A 23,564-nucleotide genomic window follows, 5' to 3' on the forward strand; every position below is an offset into this window, starting at 1 on the left:
TGAAATGTTTATAACTTGATGATTGTAGCCATAATTTTCTTTGAAAAAAAAAAAAAAGACAATTAGGCTTGCAGTCAAAAGAACGGGGTTTGAAACTCAAATATGTCATTAAAGGGCTATGTGTCTGTGAGCAAATCATTTTAAATTTTAGTCCCTTAGTTTCCCTCTCTAAAAGTAGGGATATTTTAGCTATTTTTAAGATACCTTTTAATTTAAACAGTTGTGATTCTGTGAAGAATAAGAACGGTTTTTGCCTTCATGAAGAGTCTCAGAGTACAGTGCAACAAACATATTTTTTTTCCTTTGTACACTTACAAGTTAAGTACTTTTTCATTGCTTTTGATAATAGTAAGAGAATGTTAGTTCCTTGCAAGGAGAATGATTTGATCTTTACTGAGGATTCAATGCTTTCTTGTTCTAAATTTAAATTCATATTTCACATGTAATTTGTTATAATCTATGCCACATTACATTATTACCTATGCATCATCAGGAGAGCAAAAAAAGTTGTTAACAAATAGAATACTTCAAAAATTAAAAACAACAACAAAACAGAGTACTTAATTACTATTCTGGAGCTCAGATTTGCCTTTTCTGGCTTTGACTCTTATAGCACTAACCTGCCTAAACCTAAAGATCTGTGGCCTAATTACAAATTATTAGTCTCCTGGGTCCTTTCTCTATAGTTTTCTTTTAGGCTTTCTCTCCTATTCCGGCTTCTCTTACTTTAAAACACAAGTTCCTGGATTTTAGAATAAGAACCCTTGGTAATGTCTTTTTCTCTCCAGTTGTTTGATAGATATCACCATTCAAATGAAGAGTTTTCTTCCCCTTGAAAGAAGCCATTTCTTTTTTGGGCATTTGTCCCTAGGGATTGAGGCTGATGGGCCATGTTAAAAGGACTTTGCAGAATATTTCATCTTTCTGTCTTTCCATAATTTGTACTCTTTCCTCTCCTTTCTTTTGCTTCTGAAGAGAAGAAAACCGGAAAGGAGAATCAATCATATTTGTTTCCTCCAATCATGTCCTTGGACATTTACCAAAGTCCCAAGGGCACAAAACCAGGAAAAACTTAAGTAGATAAGATGAGATTCTACTCCCCCCACCAAACCTATGGTGATCTAAACTCCTAAAGAAATTAAGAGAAGTTTTAAAAAGTAATATGTCAGATTTGCAGAAATAAGAGATTTATAGGGGGAAAATGTGAGAATCTAGAAGTTTGAAAGAGGTTTGAAAGAAGAAAGAAAATTAAAGAGAATAGGTACATTTTCAAAAAAATACAGTTTGGCATATGAATAAATTTCCATATACCCAGAATTTTTGATTAATTTAGTAATTTAGCTAAGTAAATGTTATATGTGCAAAGGTGTGGATTACTGATTTTTAGGAAATTAGAAAATGATAAAATGCATTTAACATGGAAATATGAACAGCACTAGAACTTTAGAGGTTCTTCATAATTTATAATTGAATACTAAAGATAGTTTGCATGAATAAATGAAAAGGCCTTTATTAAGCTTTGTGCTATATGCCAGGCAATGTATTAAGTTCTGGGAATTCAAATAAAGAAAGCAAGATAATCCCTACCCTCAAGGAGCTGATAATAGGAAAAGATAAAACAAATAGCAGAGTGGTATTATAGTGATAGAGAAGTGAATATGGTAGGTGAACCCCATGGTATGAACCTAGCTATAGAGAAGGAGCAGCTGTACCCAAGTGATGGTGATATATACTGGGTTAGTTATGATGAGGGCTCCCCATTCAAAAGCCAGGGTACGAGGGGACAGTACCTTGATCATTCTTAAAACACTTTGATGTACTATGCATGGAGTGGTCATGTGATGAACATCAGTTATAATATTTTTTAAAGCTGTGCTCCCTGGCAAGGGATAAGCAAGAAATTAAATAAAATAAGAATATTTGCTTTATTGTCTTGGTACCTACTTGCCTTTTATTATTACAACTTCCCTCTGAGAATTTTTGCATTGTTGTGCATCATCAAGTCAGTTGAAATCATATGTTTACTCTAGAATTCTGGTTTGATGCATACAGCATGTTGGCAGCAATTGATATGCCGCCCTTTCTCCCTCCCTTCTCCATTATATTAAGATCCATTAGGGAACATTGAATTGCAGTTTGGGGTATAATCTGCCTCTCCCCCTCCTTGTCCATATTTACAGCTATATCAGTATAGAACATAGTATTTTAAAGATAAAGATAACTTACTTAAAATACAGAAATAGTCAAGGAAAGAAACCAAAAATATACATATAAAGCTTGTTTTTAACTTAGGCTTTTAGCATAAAATCACACTTAATGTAAGTGTATTAAAGTAAACCAAAGCCTTAAAACTGTGCAATCTCAATTGATAGAAAAACTACATTACTATTTGCTATGAAGCAAAAACCTGTGACAAGGCATCAACTATTATATTAGTGTTCAATCAATTCAGTCAATAATAAAAAATCATTTGAATACATTTAGCCTTTCTGAGGTGATGTGACACTGAGCTGCAGGCTTTTGAGAGTGCCAAAGCAGAGGAATAAGCGATCCCTGAAGGCTGGCATGCTGCCCTGGAGACTGTTTTTTAGCCCAGGCTTGCTCTACAGAACAGAATGCAGCATGTCAGCTGACACAAGTATTAGTTTCAGGATCAGGAGGAAATGGAGTGTAATTCCAAAACTTGTCACTCCTTGAAAAGTATGGTAAGCCAATTTTTTCATATGGAATTATTAAGTTGGAGTGATAGTGACATTTGGTGCTAATTTCAGCCACAGGTTCTTTTAAGTTTTTCATAGTCTTTAGTGGGTAGCAGAGTAAAAGTGAGAGAAAGATTTGGGACTCTTTTCACTTTCTCCCTCCGTCTTCTTTTCTTTATAAAATCTATTACATATCACACATAAATACAACTGTTGATTTTTCAAGTTCATCTTTTCATCATAATGTATTTCTAGTATCTTAATCTGTGTAACTGTATGATTGCTTATTTAGGTTATTTTTAATACCAGTGCTAAGTCATTTTAAGTTAAGCAAATGGTGTAAAGTTTTATTTTTAGACCCTCAAGGTTCTGGTGATGGTGATGAGTTAGAGAAGTGCTTTGTCATGTATGCTTGTTTTACTTGTTTTAAAACTGGGAAGACCTGTTTAAAACTCTAGTTTAAATAGGACTTTTATCCTTCAGATGTAAACCTGATAACTCAAGTTTCTTAAAAATATATTTACCTATGTTTTTAGATTTTCTGGATTTTCTTTCTCCCTGTTTTTTTTTTTTTTTTTTTTTTTTTTTTTTGATAAATACAGTCATACATATCACATACTTTTTGGTGAGCAGATAATCCAGCTATTTTTTTTTTTAATTGGCTTTCTTCTATATCTATCATCAAGATTTTAGCTATTACTTAAGCTTTGTTTTTTTCTAGTGTGAACTTTACCCTTAGCTTTCCCTGATATTCCCAATTCTCTACCCTAAAATGCAATTAATTCGATAATAGGTTTACAGTTATATATTTTACACTGAATATATAAAAATAACTTATTGTACATTTGGATATTTATTAAAGTTTCTGTTCTGCTGTCTCTATGTAGTCTGTTTTGGTTCCCTACCCCCACCAAAGGTTATGTGCTTCTAGAGGTCAGGGACTCGGTCTTTTTGAATTTTTTTTTTTTTTTTGTATCATGCTTAATACATGACATGGATAGGTACAATGTATATATTTTTGTGGATATATATAGGGGTGTGTGTGTGTGTGTGTGTGTGTGTGTGTGTGTGTGTGTGTGTGTATAATTTTATCCATGTTTTGCTTTTTTAATGTCTTTTTTTTGCCCAGTGAATAAGACCCTATTCTTTAATAATAACTATCTGATACTTAGACATTTCTTTAAACTTTGTAAAATATTTTAATACATTATGTCATTTAATCTTTAGAATACCATTAGGTAAGTAAGGTTTTCCCAATTTTCAGGCAATAAAATAGGTATTTTTCCTATGGTTGGTCACTTTGCTTAGATCAGAGGGGAATTCGAAGCAAAGTCTTCTCCACTCAGTTCCATTTCCAATATCAGGCTGTCTCCAAGGGCTATTTATTTCATTTGATTTTCCTGACTTTGTGAGGCAGATAGTGCCAGTCTCATCTTCATTTGACAAATTAGAAAACTGCATCTCAAAGAAAGGAAGTGAGCTGCCTGATGTCATGTTATTAGAGAAGGAGACAGCCTTTGAACCCAGGTCTTCTGAACCCATGTGTTGAATTCTATCTGCTGCTACTTAGAATCATGGATTAAGGTTATAACAAAGAAAACATAAAATCTGTCATAAAAACATTAGATTTTCTCTGTGGTATTGTCATTTACTGTGAACAAATGTTGCTGTATTGGTACTACAATTTTCTACTTCATTCCATTACATTTGAATATATCATCTGACATGATAAAGTCATTCTAAACACCTATGTTTTCCCAGTTTGTCATTTATTTGTTGTTTTTTATCGAATAATTTGCATCAGATATCTCAGGATGCTGCCTTCCATGAGTATTTTATATGCCAGCCAACCTTCTCCCCAGATCTCCAAGTGCACTTGTCAAACTCAGCATCTGACCAGCTCACCCCTTCACTGCTCCTGGGAAGGGGTCCCTAACAAGAGGGATGTTGGGCTTCTTAAGTTGGCAGATTTTACCAACAAGAGGCCAAGCAAATTTAAATGGTCTAGCCACACTAGAAGGATAACATTGTCAACTGTGTATTTATTTATTTGTAAAACTTGTGAGAATTATGTATCAGTATCAAAACAAAGTATCATTTTCCAAACTTTATAATTGCTCATAACCTTTCTATTTCTCTTCTTATACAGAGCTCTGGGATTGAAACTTTAGTGGAGGAGCTTTGCTCCAGACTGAAAGACCTTCAGAGTAAGCAAGGTGAGGGATTTGTATTTATAATGAATGATTCTAACATATAGTAGGCTCATAGATCTAAGAACTTAAATTTGTTGTTACCTTGTTATTACTGATCAAGACAAGCATAGACAATTTTTTTTGATAAGTAACTGTCAGTGAATCAACAAATCCAGCACTATGCTATTTATGTTTTCAGCAATAATGATAATAGAATTAAATCTTTTTATCTTCTTCATGCTGGTATAGGAAAGCTCCAGAACCCAAATTGTTCTGGTAGTAGGTGACCAAATGGTTTTTTTGCATGATGACTTGAACCTGCAAGAGATTTGAAGTACCCTACTTTTCTTAACCAAGATAAATTAACTGTTAATTTAGTTTTGAAGCTAACTTGATTGTTTCCATTTTAGAAGTAATTTGGAATCTGACAACTAAATTATCAGAAAGTAGGAGATATCTGTGTATATGTCAGGTGTCCCCATAGTGCAGGAAACAAATGTACATATGTATGTGCATGTCTGCACACACGCCTCTTATGACTCCTGGTCATGACTCCTTCTGCAAAGATTAGAAGAAACAGGTTCCTCACAAAGGCTAAGAAGTCCTTTGTCCTCTTGCTATTCTTGTTACTGACGTCCCATATTTGATATCAGTTTAAGTATATTCCTTCCTCATGTCTAAAACAAGTCACATTTGGCAGTTATCGGAGGACACAACTGGAGTCATGCTGAGAAGTCCTTTTTGCTACTTAATGTGATAAAATGTCAAAATTGACCTAGATACTCAGTAACTGTTGACCTGTCATATTAAGACATTTCTTGAAACATTTTAATGAGTTAATTTTAGCCAATAGCTGGCAATGTAAAAACCATACATCTTCAGAATTTCAAAATAGTAAGATCATATTTCCAATATTTGGAAACAGATATCTGTTCTTAAACCTCTAAGTCAATTTTATATCAGGAAAACTCAAATAACTTCATATTTTCATATTCATAAATTTATACGTAATTAATAATAGACTTCATTTCAGAAAATTTCTAGCCTTTAATTAGTGAGAGCTTTGGTACATGAAGATGACCCCAGACAAATATGACAAATGTATTTTTATTGTTGCTTTTTAAATAGAGAAAATAATATAGCCATGTCCTGGGGTATTAATAGTTTATTTAACTATAGATAAGGAATTTTTGAGATATAAGCAAATGAATATTTTAAAAGTGAAATAAAAAACATTTTTAAATTTTTGTTTTGTAACAGAAGAGAAGATTAACAAAAAATTAGAGGGATCTCCCTCTCCAGAGGCAGAAATATCTCCCACAGCAAAGGATCAAGTGGAAATGTATGTGGGATTTTATTTTCTTTTTAAATTGTGAATATAAGTTGGTTAAAACCAAATTAATAGACAAGAAAAAGTTTGGTTTTTAATTTTCATATTCCTTGTAAGTCCTGTGTGTATATACACATTTCTTGTTGTGTTTGATATGTGTTAAGTATTAAAGTCAGATTTCCAATAGAAAGCTTTTACTTTGTTACTATTACTTTTAATTGTATAGAAACAGGTTTCTATATTTTTTTAAAGCAGAATAAAATATTTTATACATTTTTCAGTATTGTTTTCTTTTCATCCAAGGGAATTAAAAAACTTCAGACAATTACTTTATCCTGAAGATAGATAAAAAACAAGATAAAGGAGAAGTATTATTCCACATTTACAAATAGGGAGTTTGAGAGTTAGATCAAACTGCCCCAATGGTAATATGGTAATATGGTAATATAGTAGAACTTGACACAAAACAGATCACCTGATCATCACCATAATTCTAGATTATGGCATAAGATTCAGTGCCTGTACAGTACGTCATTAAAGTAAGTACTATGTTGAATGAGTTTTCTAATAAAAATCACAGCATTTAGATATCCATTTATATATTAACCCACTCTCAAGTGCATTTGTGTCCAGATCATTTCATCTGCTGTGAAAGTGAAAAGTTTACATATGAAATACATGTTTAAAGAGCAGAAGATGCTTAGATCTTCACTATAGATCTTGTAAAAATTCACGTTTGTAGTTGCAAAAAGAGAAAAATCACTCATTTTGATAATTCTGTTCATTATTGAATTCTAGGCATACTCTGTGTTCCCCAGCTTGACAATGAGTCAGTGATGAATTCCTTTTGAGTACAGGCTTATATAGCTGCTCTATTATCTAATATTAAAATTTCAGGATTGCACTTGATGAAAATCAGAAACCCATTTAAAAATTATTTGAGACACTTTAATGTATGCAGTTGTTATTTATTTTTTTTTTTTTGGTTTTCAAAATAGACTAATTTCCCACTATAATTAATAAACTAACCTTCCATCCCTATAGTACAATTAATTCATTCATTCAACCAATGTTCAAGTACCTCCTTTGTTCAAAATATTGTATTAGGTATATGGGGAAGCCAGAGATAAAATGAAATACAGTTGCTGAGTGATGACCCTAAGGCACTGTATGTAATATGTTCAGAAAAAATAAAAAAGAAATTAAATTTCAAATTGGTATAGTGGAAAGAACACCAAACTTGAAATTTAAAAAAAGACCTGGGCACTTACAGTGATATGATTGTGAATAACTCATTTCCCTTTCTAAGCCTCAGTTTCCCCATCTGCAAGATGGGAAGAATTTCCAAGGTTATAAGAGTAATGCCTTGTAAACTTTAAAACATTGTGTTAAAATGATCTTTAATTGTCAATAATGTTTTAGTGGACTGTCTTGTATCTCATCTCTTCATACCTGAATTTACTAAAGTAGCCTCCCTAACTCTGGATTTGTCTCTTACCTGTCTTCTGCCCAATGAATGTTATTCAAACGTTATTCTTGTGGCCTAATCAGAAGTCATCATTTGGTTTCACTATAGAAAATAAAAATTTTCCTGCTCTGCTTTCTGGTTGCTCAGCAATTCAGAGGAATTCTACCCTCCCTATAAGAACTATATTATAACCCAAAATTTCATGAATGTGATATGCTTTTTTGGTAAGCTCATAAGATTTAGAGCTAGAAGGCTACTTAATTCAAGCCCCTCATTTTACAAATGAGGAAACTTGAGGCCAAAAGTGGTATACTAAAGACCACATGGACCTTGTAGCAGAGCTGGTCCTTAAAGCCAGGTCCACTGAGTTCAGTCCAGGGTTCTTTCCGCTACATTATAACTGTCTGAATTACTTTAGTTATGTTCTTCTTGTCTGACATGTCTTCCCTCTTTGTTACTCCAAATTCTCTCTATTTGTTAAGACCTAGCTCAAGTCCCATCTCTTCCAAAAGAACTTTTCCAGCTTAGTGTAGCTCACGATGATCTCTGTATCCTCTTGAATATTTGATGATAGTCTGTCTTATATTGTTCACCATTACTTCATGTATGTTAGTCTTATCAACTCAGTCTAACTTGAAGCAACAACTTGAGAATAAAGAATGTATCTTTTCTTTTGTACTCTTCACATAGGGAAAGATTGGAAACAAGGACTTTTGTGATTTAGCCTTAACTATATTTCATTGTATTCTCACTCATTAAATCAGTTATTTGTAAGTTTTATATATGTTATCCCTTTTACTAGAATACCCAGTTTTCTGATTTCCTTACAGATAAGGGAGAATTTATCATGTTTATGTTTTTAAATGCTAATTTTTGAAAGTTTCTTTACTTTTAGGTACTACGAAGCATTTCCACCACTTTCTGAAAAACCAGTTTGCCTGCAAGAAATCATGACCGTATGGAATAAATCTAAAGTTTGCTCTTACTCTAGCTCATCCTCATCATCCACAGCTCCACCAGCTACCACAGACACATCCTCTCCCAAGGATTGCAATAGTGAAAGTGAAGTCATTAAAGAGAGAAGTAGTGAAGTGTCCAGCACTGTACATGAGCGAATTCAGCTGAAAAAAAGTAAAAATGAGAAAGAGAACAAGTTTAATAATGGCACAATTGAAGAGAAGCCTGCTTTCTATAAAAAGCAAATCCGACACAAACCTGAAGGAAAAATTCGCCCTCGATCCTGGTCTTCAGGTTCTAGTGAAGCAGGCTCAAGTTCAAGTGGTAATCAGGGAGAATTAAAAGCATCAATGAAATGTGTTAAAGTAAGGCATAGAACAAGAGAGATTCGAAACAAAAAAGGGCGAAATGGTCAAAGCAGGATTTCTGTGAAGACCAGTGAAAGGGCTGAAAGAAAGTATCATGCTGGAAGTAGCAGCAGCAGTAGCAATGGGTCCATCAAACAACTGTGCAAAAGGGGCAAAAGACATTTGAAAGAAATTGGAAGAAATGATCCTGGCAGCACTGATGGAAAAGATCTGTACTTGGAAAGTAGAAATGAAAAAGAATATAAAGAGGAGCCATTATGGTATACGGAACCAATTGCAGAATATTTTGTTCCTGTGAGCAGAAAAAGTAAACTTGAGACTACATACCGAAACAGGCAAGATACATGTGATCTAACATCAGAAGCAGTAGAAGCATTGTCAGAATCAGTGCATGGTCTTTGTATTAGCAACAATAATATTCATAAAACATACCTCGCAGCAGGTACTTTCATTGATGGTCACTTTGTAGAAATGCCTGCAGTTATAAATGAGGATATTGACCTCACTGGGACCTCATTGTGTTCTCAACAAGAGGACACTAAATATTTAGATGATGTTCATCTGTCTGAACTAACACACTTCTATGAAGTGGATATTGATCAATCCATGTTGGATCCTGGTGCCTCAGATACGATGCAAGGAGAAAGTCGGATTTTGAATATGATTCGACAAAAGAGTAAAGAGAAAACCGATTTTGAGGCAGAATGTTGCATAGTGTTAGATGGAATGGAGTTGCAAGGGGAAAGTGCAATATGGACAGATTCTACCAGCTCTGTTGGTGCTGAGGGGTTAATCTTGCAAGACCTTAGTAATTTAGCTCAATTTTTGGAGTGCTGTTCATCTTCAAGCTCTGGTGATGCAGATGGGGAAAGTTTTGGAGGTGATTCTCCTATTAGACTCTCACCTATCTTAGACAGCACAATGCTTAGTTCACACATGCTTGCTGGCAATCAAGAGCTCTTTTCAGATATTAATGAAGGGTCTGGTATAAACTCTTGTTTTTCAGTGTTTGAAGTGCAATGCAGTAATTCTGTTTTACCATTTTCTTTTGAAACACTCAACTTGGGAAATGAAAATACAGATTCTAGTAGTAGTGCTAATATGCTTGGAAAAACACAGTCTAGGTTGCTAATATGGACCAAAAATAGTGCCTTTGATGAAAATGAACACTGTTCCAATCTTTCAACAAGAACTTGTAGTCCATGGTCACACTCAGAAGAAACACGTTCAGACAATGAGACTTTAAATATTCAGTTTGAAGAATCCACGCAGTTTAATGCAGAAGATATTAATTATGTAGTTCCCAGAGTCTCCTCAAATTATGTAGATGAAGAACTTCTAGATTTTTTGCAAGAAGAAACTTGCCAGCAAAATGATCGAACTTTAGTAGAGATGCCTAATTTGGTTTTCAAAAAAAAATCTAAACTAGAATCTGTCTGTGGTATTCAACTAGAACAAAAAACAGAAAGTAAAGATTATGAAGCTACACAAGTTTGTAGTGACAGCAGTCCACCAGGAGATGGCTACAGCTCAGGGGTTATTAAAGACATTTGGACAAATATGGCAGACAGAAATTCTGTAGCAATGGTAGAAATAGAAAGAATAGATGATGAGTTGTTTTCAACAGATGTAAATAACTACTGCTGCTGTTTGGATACTGAAGCTAAAATGGAAACCCTCCATGAACCTAACAAGGCAGTGCAGAGATCAGAGTACCATCTATGGGAGGGCCAGAAGGAGAACTTGGAGAAAAGAGCATTTGTTCCAAGTGAGCTATCTAAGGTAGATGGTGGTGATTATACTACACCCTCCAAACCTTGGGATGTCAATGAGGATAAAGAAAACGCATTTATTCTTGGTGGAGTTTACGGAGAACTCAAAACATTTAACAGTGATGGGGAATGGGCAGTAGTACCACCTAGTCACACAAAAGGAAGCCTATTACAGTGTGCAGCTTCTGATGTGGTGACAATAGCTGGTACAGATGTCTTTATGACTCCAGGAAACAGCTTTGCACCAGGTCACAGGCAGTTATGGAGACCATTTGTATCATTTGAACAGAATGATCAATCTAAGAGTGGGGAAAGTGGATTAAATAAAGGGTTTTCTTTTATCTTCCATGAAGACTTACTAGGAGCTTGTGGTAACTTTCAAGTCGAAGATCCTGGGCTCGAATATTCATTCTCTTCCTTTGACTTAAACAATCCATTTTCACAAGTCCTTCATGTAGAATGTTCATTTGAACCAGAAGGGATTGCATCTTTCAGCCCTAGTTTTAAACCTAAATCAATCCTCTGCTCTGATTCAGACAGTGAAGTTTTTCATCCCAGGATATGTGGTGTTGACAGAACACAATATAGGGCTATAAGGATTTCTCCAAGGACTCACTTTCGCCCAATTTCTGCATCTGAACTGTCTCCAGGAGGAGGAAGTGAGTCGGAATTTGAATCTGAAAAAGATGAGGCAAATCCTCTCCCTTCTCAAGTTGATGTGTTTGAAGATCCACAAGCAGATCTCAAACCCCTGGAAGAAGATGCAGAGAAAGAAGGGCATTACTATGGAAAGTCAGAGCTTGAGTCCGGAAAATTCCTTCCCAGATTAAAAAAATCTGGAATGGAGAAGAGTGCTCAGACATCACTGGATTCCCAGGAGGAATCAGCTGGGATTTTGCCAATAGGAAAGCAAGATCAGTGTGTGGAGTGTAGCATGAAAGAATCTGTAGAAACAGAGCATATAGAAAACTCGGAAGTGAATTGCAAAATACTGGCACCTTGTGAAGAAGAAATAAATAATTTTTGCAGTTGTAAAGCAGGCTGTCAATTCCCTGCATATGAAGATAATCCTGTTTCTTCAGGAGAGCTAGAGGAGGTAGGTGTTTGTGTGTGTGTGTGCGTGCATGAGCACACAGGTGCTTGCACAGGCATACATGGATACAAAATTAGCATTTTCATATTGATGATCATAGAGTGACAAGTTCATTAACTGTGACATCAGACAGCTAAAAAGGCAACTAGCAGTTGCTGAGAAGCCAACTTAGAAATATTATAGCAAATCATTTGAAAATATTTAATCTTTTCAATTTGTAAAACTTTTCCTTGTGGGGTTTAAAATCAACCTGATGCTTGTTACAGTTTGTATCATCAGTAGATTTCATTTGTTTTTTTTTCCTCCCTGAGAAGTATTAGCATTTTAAGCAAGGCACAGGTCACTTTAATACAAGCTTTTACCACTGTAAGAATACTTAATTTGTAAAGTTCTACTCTTGTTGCTTTATTTTGTGGAAATGATGCTGGATTTTCCACTATTATTCTAGCTGTATTATTCAGCTGTAGCTGGTTCTACCAAGCATAAAAGACTTTTGAGTAAGGACCTAAAGATGAATTGTACATCTGCAGTCCAAAGATCAACTAGTTAAGTTCAGAGAGGTGGTTTTGTTTTGTTTTGTTTTTTTAACTAGGAGGTTGACCACCCGATGGTCATTGACCACCACATTTTTTTTTTAGCTATAGCATTATAAAGACCATCTACATAGTCTTCTACAAGGCTATAAATCTCCCTTAGTTGAAATCAATTATGATAAAATCATAGATCTTTGAAAGTTTTTAAGTATAACATATTAGGTATGATTTTCAATCTTACAGAAAGTACCTTTGCTTTAATGAAATCCTCATCACTGCGCTTCTTTATATACCAAATTTCTTGTAGAAATAAAGTTCAAACATATTCAACAACATATTCTTTATGGGAAGCCAAAGTTTAGTTAAATGCCAGATGATATTCCCTGACTAACATCACTTTTTCAATAATATCATTTCTACCTTATAACTATACCTCTTCATATTATTGTAAAATTCCAATGTAACATTTTTAGCTAGTTACCTGTAATACAAATAAAATGGTCAGTGACATTCCAGGCTTGATGCTGTCCTATAATATATCACATACCCATTTTATTTTGATGGAACACATTAATAATGTTTGTCAGTGTATTCTTGTTTACTTGTACAAAGTTTCTGGAAAGTTCTGTTAATATCTTTACTGGGAAAATCTGCATTAGTTTTAAGAAATTCCCGTTAATATATTTTGCTACATTTCATTAGTGATAGTTCTCATTTCCTACTAATATGTTACCCCCCAAAATGATTTGAAATTCTTCATAGGAAAGATATAGATTGTCACATTATTTATCAAAGCATCCTTAAGCATGGTGATACCTATGTCCTTTATAATGGCAGGGGTTTTTTTTGAGTAATAATTGGATATATATCTATAGCTGTAAAAAGAGAATAGATGAGTGTTCATTATGCAGCCATTGTTAGGTGACAAATAAAAAGTTTATATAGTTTCTAATTAAGTGACATAGCCAAAGAAGGATTTAAAATACTTGCAAGATTAGAATGATCTCCTAAGAGGAAAAGGCAAGGATTTTTTGTTTTCAAATGATTTCAGGCTATTTATCTAGATTAAATTGTATTTTAATACTTAAAATAACATAACTATGCCATTAATTTCTATTAATATTCATTTCCAATCACAACTCTTAATTTCAGGAATTTGTCATAGTTTTTGCCTTGTTTTAAAAATTGATTTGTTTTAAAATTATATTTTACATTTTCACTCTTATTATTCCATACTGGTCACTTACTGACTCAAGGGTTAGAATTTCCTTAGATAAAAAGTTGAGGGTTTTGAAATTTAGATCAATGTCCATTAAGGTCTACTATAATTAATAGTAAATTTTGTATCTTTACTATAAATTTGTACCTTTCATGTTTGAAATATAATTACATTGTTAATTTAGTTCTTAAACTCACTGCCACCTAAAATTATAAGTTCTATTCCACTTTTTTAATTCACCAGTTTTAATTGTTTCTTTAGTTACCTTGAAATGACATATGAGTGTTAGCCATTTTGTATTTTCAGTTTATGTTTTACTGCTCATTTATCTAAATCTATGTAACTTAAGTATATAAGGATCATTATTCTATCAGATTTTAGTACATTTGTGTTAAGAAGTACTTTTAAGCATTTCACATTGCATAACAATTGTAATGTAAGCATTAAAAATGAGTTCTGGATGTAGATCCAGAATTGATTCCTGTTAAATCTTAGTATCAAATATAATTTTGGAGATAAAAATCTATTTCAACTCCTTTATTTGATTGGTGAAAGAACTGAGACTCAGAGAATTGGGATGTCTATTTCCTGTGCTACCCAGCTAGTTACTCATTAAGTTAAAGTTAGAATAATGGCTTTCCTAAATACTAATCTAATGCTTTTCCCACTATTTCTGTTTTAGAGCATATCTTTAGCTTTCTTGTATCTTACATAATTTACTTGCTTCCTATATTTTAATTTTCTCTTGTTGAATTTGTTCTGATCATTAGAATTCCTAAAACTGTATTTTAAAGCAAAATAATAGCCATGATATTAACTGCATGGGAAAACTAAAATTTGAAGTAGTGTGAAAGACATAGGATGATGCCAGCTTTCTTTCTATTCTTCTTATTCAGCCATATTTTTGTGTTTTATATCCTTTTCGTGGATTTACTATTTGTAAAATTGGCTTCACAATGGAAAGAAAAAAGCAAAAGGAGAACCCAAATTATACTATTGCCATATCCTTATACTTTCTAGCTTGTCATTGTATTTATATGTTGTTTATCAGAAGTCTTAATTTTCTAGAAAAGGCCTTAGCTATCAAAGGTATTTTAGGATCACTCAATTGTTCATATTTTACAATTATGAACAATTACTTTAATGTTCCAAATTAGAACTATAGATTCATAGACCTGATTGAAACTTTAAAAGAGTATATAGTCTAACCACTTAAATGTATAAATGAGGGAGCCAGTGCCCAGAAAAGTTAAATTTCCTGAGATCTTATAAACCAGTTAATGACAAAGTAAACAAAACAATTCAGATCTCCTTATTCCTAGGACAATATCTTTTCTATATGTTACACAAAAGAAACCTGATCAGCTTTAGAGAGCCCCAAAGATAAATCCCTTAAAAAAAAATTCTTAATAAAGTTAGCTTCTAGTAAGTGTTCAAACCTTTCTTCAGATATCAAACTCTTTCCCTGCTGGTGGTGGTATGTGGAAGAAATTGAAGGATTTGGTCAAACAATAAGCATTTATTAAGTAATACTGTCCAAGTGCTGGGGATACATAGAAAGGCAAAAGATTGTCCTTATTCTAAAGGAGCCTGAAGTTTAATGGGAGAGAAAACTTGCAAGTAACTATATTAAACAAGGTGTATACAAGATAAATTGGAAATATTCAGCAGAGGAAAGACACTAGCATTAAGGGAGATCAGGAAAAGCTTCTTGTAAAGGTAGAATTTTAGCAGGAGGTGGAGATGAGGAAGAGAATTCCAGATATGGGAAACATTCATTGAAAATGTATGGAGTCAAAAGATTGAGGATCCTATTCAAGGAATAATATGTAGACTAGTATGATTGGATTGCAGTTTTTGTTGAAAAGTAAGATGACTAGAAGGATTAGGAAGGGTCTAGGTTATAAAGGGCATCAAAAGCCAAATAACATTTTCTGTTTAATTGTGGAGGTAAAAGGGAACCATTGGAGTTTATTGAATTGAAGAATAACATGGTCAGATTTGTATTTTAGAAAAACCAATTTGATATCTGTATATGGACTGAAATGGGAAGATACTTGAGTCAGGGAGCCATCTCTTATTCCTAAGGCTAGGTATGTGTATACTTTAGTAATATTTGTTTTGTAACTAAATTACTGTAGACTTAAAAAAAAACAACCTTATGAAAGTTTAAAAATTAAGTGAATTCAATTGTTTGGGACATTGTTTGCCTCTTCTTAATTTTGCTAAAAATCTGAAGAATATTCTGCAAGGATTTATTAAGCATCTACTATATGCTTGGGACTATGGCATAGTTGCTCCCTTCAAGAGGCTCACATCCCACAAAGGTGGTATGATTTGCACAGACTGATTATAATTGAAGATGAGAGAAAGAGAAAGGAACAGGTGGCACTTGAACTGAGACTTGAAAGAATTGAAGGATTCTGAAAGATGGAGATGAAGAGGGAGTGAATTTCAAGGTCAAAGTACAATGTGTACAGGTGCATAGAGAGGCTAGAAAGGGGATGTCAAATCAGGCAAAGGGAATTCATAAAATAATCCAGAGACTATTGTAATAATACAAATGAGAGGTCATGACAGTATCATGTGACTACAGAGAAGAAAACAAAATTTTAAAATATTAAGGTAAAACTCACAGACTTTATCAGTAATTATATGTGTATATGAGAAGGAGAAGTCATAGATGACCATAGGTGAAGTTTCTTGTGTGAGGAATGGAATGATGTTATCAACAGAAGGGAAGTTGAGTAGAACAGTTGAGTTAAAGAGGAAGATAGTGAGTTCTTCTCATTATCTTGGAATGTTCTCCTAACATCAAAAGGCATTTAAAGATAAAGGCCCAGAGATTACCAAGAGAGAAGTATAACAAAGAGTCCAGGATAGAATCTTGGGGGAGCCTGAGGAGAATGAGCAACCAGTAAAGACCAAGAAGGTACTGTCAGAGATAAGAGAACCAGGAGAAAGCATCTCAGGAGGAAAGTGTGAAAAGCAATGCTGAAATCTGTAGAAAGGTCAAGGACAGTGAGATCAGAGGAAAAGACACTGGATTTAGCAATTAAAAGATCTTTGACAATCTTTGAAAGAACAGAACAGCTGCACTCAAATGCTAGGTCAAAAAGAAATCAGATTGTAAGGGCTTGAGGAATGTGGAAATGAGGAGTCCAAAGATAAAATTGTGGGTATCAGGAAAGGTATTAGAAATTAAACATAAAATTTCCTACCCATTTTTAGAATTGTGTTCATCAGCACCTGGAATACTTCAATCTTATTGCTATATGGAAGGAAGATATGAAATGAAACTAGACAATGTCCAAAAAAGGACAAGTAAAAGTAATGAATAATCGAGGAGATAAGAGAGTCCCCATATGAGAACTGATCTAAGATTTAAAAGAGATTTTTTAAAAATAACAAAGATTGAACTGGTAGATAATCATTTTTATACAATTCTGAAATATGTGGCTGGAATGGAAAGAGTGGTCACCAAATTAGAAACTTAGAACCAACTTTTCCTTCTCAATTTTGTCTAAAGCCCTGAACTTAAAACCAGTAGATTCTAGACTCCAATTCACCTCTTTGGATGCTCACTTCCTCTTCTGCACAATGGGAATAAAAACATTTGCACTCCCTACCTCACAGTGTTATTATGAAGAAAGTGTTTTGTAAATTGTGAAATGTGTTATGAATTAATATTATTATTAGGCAGAAGGGAAGTAAAAAAAAAAAAATCACACAACAAACTTATGTAACTTACTGCCTCTAGAAGATGGTATAGTTTCAAGAAGGATTTCCAGTAAATGATCTCTAGCAGGTAATACATACTAATTAATAATAATTAATCCAATAATAATAACTGGAGAGGGAAATGGCAAAACTCCTCCGGTATTTCTGTCAAGAAAATCCCAAATGAGGTCGTGAAGAATTTGACACAACTGATCAACAAAAAGCAGGTCATAGCTAAGGCAGATTTGTCCGAAATTATATATTTTTTCTTTCCTATTCAGTTTGGAACATTTGTTCTTATTAAATATTTTATTAAAAACTGAATATCAAAACCACCAAATAAATTTTTTCAGTAACTTATGTTCAGTAGTGACTGACTCTTCATGATCCTTTGGAACATAATGTGGTAATAATGTTTGGGGGGGGAGGTTCTTGACAAAGATGCTGGAGTGGTTTGCTAATATCTGAGCTTGAGTTTGAACTCTCAGGCCCAGCACTCTACCCACTGAACTATCTAGCTGCTTAGTAACTACTTAACAGGTCATTTTTCAGTTACTTTAAGCTTTCATCAGGATTCTTTGTTCAGTCATCCTCATTTACTTTTACAGTGTGTATGCTATTCTCCTAATTCTGCTTTTTTCCCCAAAATTATTTCCTTAAAAGTCTTTACAATTCTTTGTGTTTTTCATACTTAAGCTATCTTAATTTTGGTATAAATGTTCCTTTATGTTTAATGGGCTTCATTTTATCTAACTATTTTTGGATTATTTCTAGTTTTATGTTTTTATACTGCTATGACATGATTGAGTAGATAGGGTTTTTTTTTTTTTTTAATGACACTTTAAGAGTATATTTGCAGCAAGGTAACTATTGACTCATAAAGCATTATTTTTGCAGCTTTCACTGTGTAATGCCAGATTACTTTCAAAAAGATTTTACACATTTGCAGTTCTACCAGGAATGAGTGAATGTCCTTGTTTCTCCACAACAGCACTTTTAGTTTTATTGCTTCTTTCTTTTTAACCATTTTGATGAATGAGAATTGTTTTAAATTGTGTATTTTTGGTTATGTGACAGCTGAGCATTTTTTCAAGTGGTTATTAATTTATATTTCTTCTTTTGGAGGCTATTCCTATGTTTTGATCATTTATCTGTTGTGGGATTGGAATTCTTTTGGGGGGGTTTATTCCCATCCTTTTGAATAATATCACAAAAGATGGAAATCCTTAATGCTATTGTCAGACACTAAATGAATTTGCCATGAACTTAACTTATAATATATCTTATGTAAATTTTTAATGATATTTCACAGTGGATATAACATGTCACATAACAAAGTGTTTCTGTGAAAACATAAAAGGGGCAGGATATTCATTGTAGTTGTATTATTTGGCAGAATGTCCAGATTTAACCTAAAAATTGAGATAGAGCATAATATACACGTGGAGTTTAGTGAGAAAGCATTGGATTAGGAGCCAAAAGCACCTAAAGTTTACTCCCTCTTTACCTCTATCCCTTAGACTCCCTAATTTTCTTTGAAGTTCATCTCACACCTGTGCTCTGTATCAAGCCTTTCTTGGCCCTGCATCCCCCAATTACTAGTCTTTTTGCCCTAAAAAAAACTACCTTGGATATATTTAGTAAATGTTTGTATATAATCACCTTGTACCCTCTAAATAGAATAAAATTCATTGAAGGCAGGAGTGATTTAATTTTTTCCCTTATATTCCCAGTACTTAAAATGCTGGGAACCTAATTGTTGGTAGATCAATTTAATGAAGTATTTATTAAAAGTTTACTTTGTGCAAAGGATTGTGCTCTCATAGGACCATCTCTGCCCTCATAGGAGTTCACATTCTAATGGGGGTGGAAACAAACAAATGGAAGTCAGCTACAAATCAGATGGGAAAATCCCAATATTCTTAGGGGGCAACAGCAAAACAGATGTTAGTGCTTCTTATTTAAAATCATTTCCACTGAGAAAATCCTATCAGTTTTTGATGTCGCATGATGGAACAAGGTTAAGACCTATGCTTAGGTTAAGGTTAAGACCTTGCTGATAGCAAGAATATTCATTTCTAAGTCATTAATGACCAGTGACTATAAGCATCAGCAGGAGCAGTGGCCAGACGACATTTCCACAGATGTTATTTCGCACTGTGCTGACTGAGAATATTGGGCTAGAGGAATTTCTACAAATTGGACTTAGGAGTTACAGGTCCAAGGCTGTCACCATCAGAGTCTCTATCAGGGCACATGACTTGAACTGACTTGCTGGGTCATCTTCCACAGCACTTGCTTTCCCTGATGATAGCTCTGAGAACTAGGGTAGAAGCAGGGTGGTAGAATAAGAGGTGCTACCACTCCCAAGGTGCTGACTATAAGCAAGTGATCAGCAATTGTTGTTGAGGGTAATATTAAGTAAGGTGGGCTCCCTCTCCATAATTTTTCCCCTCCATGACAGCTGTAGATGCTGCAGTAGAAGTATATCTTGGTGTCTGGAAGGTGGTATGAATAAATCAGTAGTGCTTCTGAAGGAAGGAGTCTTTGTCCAAGACTCTTGGGTTCAGAATTCTGGACTATTTCTGTCAGGGTCATAGTGGACTTGTAGATCAGTCAAAGTGAGATACGGTACTCAAGAAAGCTAAGGTGATCTGAAGTATGTAGTGTGTCTTCATATGTAACTACCTTTAGAATATCAAGAAGGTTTTCTTTATACCAAATCTAAGTTTGCCTCTTGTAAATCCTATATTTTGTTCTCTTCATTCTGGACTCACCAAAAAAAAAAAAAAAAAAAAAAAAAAAAGTTAATCCTTTTTTCAATATGACCTTCAAATACTTGAAGACTACTATCGTGCTTCTATTAAGTTGTGTAGTCACCTTCTGTCTCTGTCTCTTGTCTCTCTTTCTGTCTCTTTTACTTGATGTAAGGAAAACCTTCCTTAAAATCAGGGCTTCTTTCTCACTGAAGGTCTCCCCAGAAAGACTAGAGAGTTACTTTTTAAATATATTTTAGGAAGTAATTTCTGTTCAAGCGTGAATTGGATTAGATGGCCTTTTGAAATTCCTATCCTGATCTTCTCTGATTCTGTGCTAGGTTGGATATAGGGAAAGCTATGAGAGAAGGTATTTTAGGAACAGAGCAGTAGAATTAAGCATGAAGGAGGGAAAGTTTGATACAGAAGAGTTTTTGCTAGATCTTGGAATTTGAAATATAGTGGACAAATACATTTGAGATAGATTTCTAAGAACTTTTAATGTCAAGCTTTGAGAACAGATAAAAGAGAGTTACTGAAAGTTTTTGAATAGCAGAATAGAGAAACTGATCTGGCAGTAATATGTATGATGGATCAAAAAGGGAAAAACTAGAGTCAGGGAGACCCATTAGGAAGATATTGGTAAATGGCCTCAAACTAGAGTAGTAATAATAAGAATGATAAGGGAAGAATAGGTTCTTTTAAAAAAAAATAATAATATTTTGTTTTTCCCAACCATATGTGAAAGCAATTTTACATTTTTTTTCAAATGATGAATTCCAAATTCATTTCTTCCCTTCCTCTCTGTTCCTCTCATTAAAAATGCAAACAGTTATACCTATGCAAAATACATTTCCATGTAACTCATGCTATGAAAGAAAACACAGACTAAAGAATAAAAGAAAGTAAGAAAAAGTATCTTTGATCTGCATTCAGGCCCTAGCAGGTTGTTTTTTTTTTGTTTTGTTTTGTTTTGTTTTGTTTTTTTTGGCAATTTGATAGTTAAGAAGGATAGATTCTGTAGAATGAATAAGATATAACAACTGATTAGATTTGTTAGATATGGGAATAGGAGGAACTAGAGATGACTCTCAGATTATAAGCATAAGAGAACAGATATTGTTGACCAAAATAAGGAAGCTTGGGAGAACAAACAAGTTTTAAAGGAAAAATTATGAGTTCAGTTTTAGCCTTTGAATTTCAAATGCCAGTAAGATATCTAATGGGCATATACAGCAAGGAGCTTTTAAATGGCAATCTCGGGTACAAGAGAAAGGTCAGAGCTGAAGATGTAGTTTTCAAAGTATAGCTGAAAATTCAAGGGAAATGTTTAAAGGTGACTAGAAAAAGAAAAGCATAGGACCAAGAACAGAACCTTGAGGTTCTATGTTCAGAGAGCTAAAACAGGAGGAAAAGTTAAGAAAGGAAATAAAAGTGGAACAGGAGACACAAAAGAATCAGAAAATATCACATTACAGAAACCAAGAGAATATAAAGAAGGGCACAGCAAATCATTTCAGATGACGCAGAGAGATAAATAAGAGTTAAGACTGAGAAAATGCCTTTGATTTGTCACTTAGAGGTAACTGGCTTTTGAAAGAGGACCTTCCAGTCAAATGGTAACATTGAAATCCATATTGCAAAGGGCTGAGACATGAAAGGATGGTGAGAAAATGGAGGAATTCCATATAGACCATCCTTTGAACAAGTTTGGCAGGGAGAGAAAAAAAAAAGGTGTGACCTTGAAGGAAGTTTTTATTTTTGTTTTCTGTAAAAGAAAAAGTTGAGGATGACAAAATAAAGAAGCCAATAGAAAGGAATATTGAAAATATAAATAGGAAAGTTATAATTGAGTGAAATCCCAAAGGAGATAGGAGGCAAAAGGATCAAGTACAGGTGGAGGAGACAACTTTGGCCAGGAAAGCCACTTCTTCCTCAGAGACAAGAGGGAAAGAGAAGGTGTATGAAGACACACAGAACTTTTTTTAATATGAGTACATAAGAATTGAGATGGAGGGTTAAAGTACTTGGTGACATTGCTAGCTTCTATTTATATAGTATTTTAAGATTTGCGGGAACATTTGGTATCTTCAGTGATGCAAAAGAACATTCAGGCATTATAAGAGAACAGGATAGAGAGTTCAGGAGACAATGAGATGACGTAGAAAAAGCCTTCAGTTTAGAATCAGGATCTAGTTTTGAATTCTAGCTCTGCTATTTACTAGTAATGGGAAGAAAACACTTCACCTTTCTGTGCCTCAAATTACTGATCTGTAAATTAAGTCAGTTGAATCAAATGATCTTTTTTTTTTCTGAAAATGATTTCTTAAATTGCTTTCAAGCTCTAGATCTAATGATCTTATAAATGATATGTAAAAGAATTATCAGTTAATAGTAAGAAGCCTTGCAGTATAATTTACAATGAATGAAATCCTGATTTCTCTGACATATTTCATCAGTATGCTTAGCAAGCTATATACAAGTATGTATATGTGGTAAGTGTTATATAGAATTAGGAATTAAGGCTAAAATGCTGGAAAATCAGCAGAGGAAGAAAAAGATCCTCTGATAGTGAAAAACCTGTTATTGAAATGACTATTCATGCATTTTAGACTGACTAGGGAAGCAGGAGAAACTAAAATAAAAATAGTACACTGTCACAAGGCAGAAACATAGAATTTCAGAGTTGAGAGTCTTAGGGTACATAATATTGAGGGGTAACGTGATCTCTAGGATTTGATCTAGTGTAACTCATGGTGTGTGGCTGAAGTATAGATAGTATATAATGTGATTTGAAAGGAGAGACATCTGTCTTCTAGTATACTATTTAGTATCTTATATATAGGGCCATCTAGTGGAAATCTCCATGCAGCCAAATTATTTTACAAGTAGAGTTTTCAAGTATTTCGTCATTCTATGGATGGATACTCCCTCTTCTCTTTATTTTCACCATAGTTTTTTATTGTATTTTTTAATATTTGTATCTACTTTCCAGTGTCAGAACTTTGAAAGAAATATTTGCTTTATACCATATCCTTTTTTCTCAGTTTTCTAATTTCAAACACCATAGGACCACATAGTTTTAGAACTAGAAGGGATCCAGAGGCCATTTGGTCAAAAAATTTTTTTACAGAAAAAGAAACTAAATCCAAGGAAGGATAAGTGACTGCCCATGGTCTTCCACTACAGCTAGCATAAACATCAGAAGTAGGATTTTTCTCCAAAGCCAAGGCTGTCTCTTTTGTACCACAAATTTCTTGAGTATAGGTATACATCTATGAAGTAGTTCTCAAAATCAAGACTTTATGTATCCTAGTATTATTCTAAATTCATCCATAAAATAGTTTTCCAATGTCCTGTACTAGTGGTTTCCCCAATCTTTTCTCAGGAGGATCTCTTAAGATAAAAAAATTCTGACATGATAATAATTTATAGTATTAATATCCTGTGATTAGGA

General features: G+C 33.8%; 1 protein-coding gene across 4 annotated transcripts in view; it reads left to right on the forward strand.

Annotated features, from left to right (window-relative positions):
* The window catches only part of KIAA0232 (KIAA0232 ortholog), a 101,920-nt gene that overhangs the window by 69,337 nt on the left and 9,019 nt on the right, over positions 1–23,564 (forward strand). For 3 of the 4 annotated variants that reach the window (XM_051965554.1, XM_051965555.1, XM_051965556.1), the window contains 3 exons: positions 4,849–4,915; positions 6,152–6,233; positions 8,585–11,882. In XM_051965554.1, the coding sequence (XP_051821514.1) occupies positions 4,849–4,915; positions 6,152–6,233; positions 8,585–11,882 (3,447 nt within the window). Of the gene's footprint in view, positions 1–2,624; positions 2,706–4,848; positions 4,916–6,151; positions 6,234–8,584; positions 11,883–23,564 lie in introns of those variants that run through there. The other variant, XM_051965557.1, reaches the window with a different exon arrangement.

The sequence above is a fragment of the Antechinus flavipes genome, chromosome 6, assembly GCF_016432865.1.
Source record: "Antechinus flavipes isolate AdamAnt ecotype Samford, QLD, Australia chromosome 6, AdamAnt_v2, whole genome shotgun sequence".
Classification (NCBI taxonomy): Eukaryota; Metazoa; Chordata; class Mammalia; order Dasyuromorphia; family Dasyuridae; genus Antechinus; species Antechinus flavipes.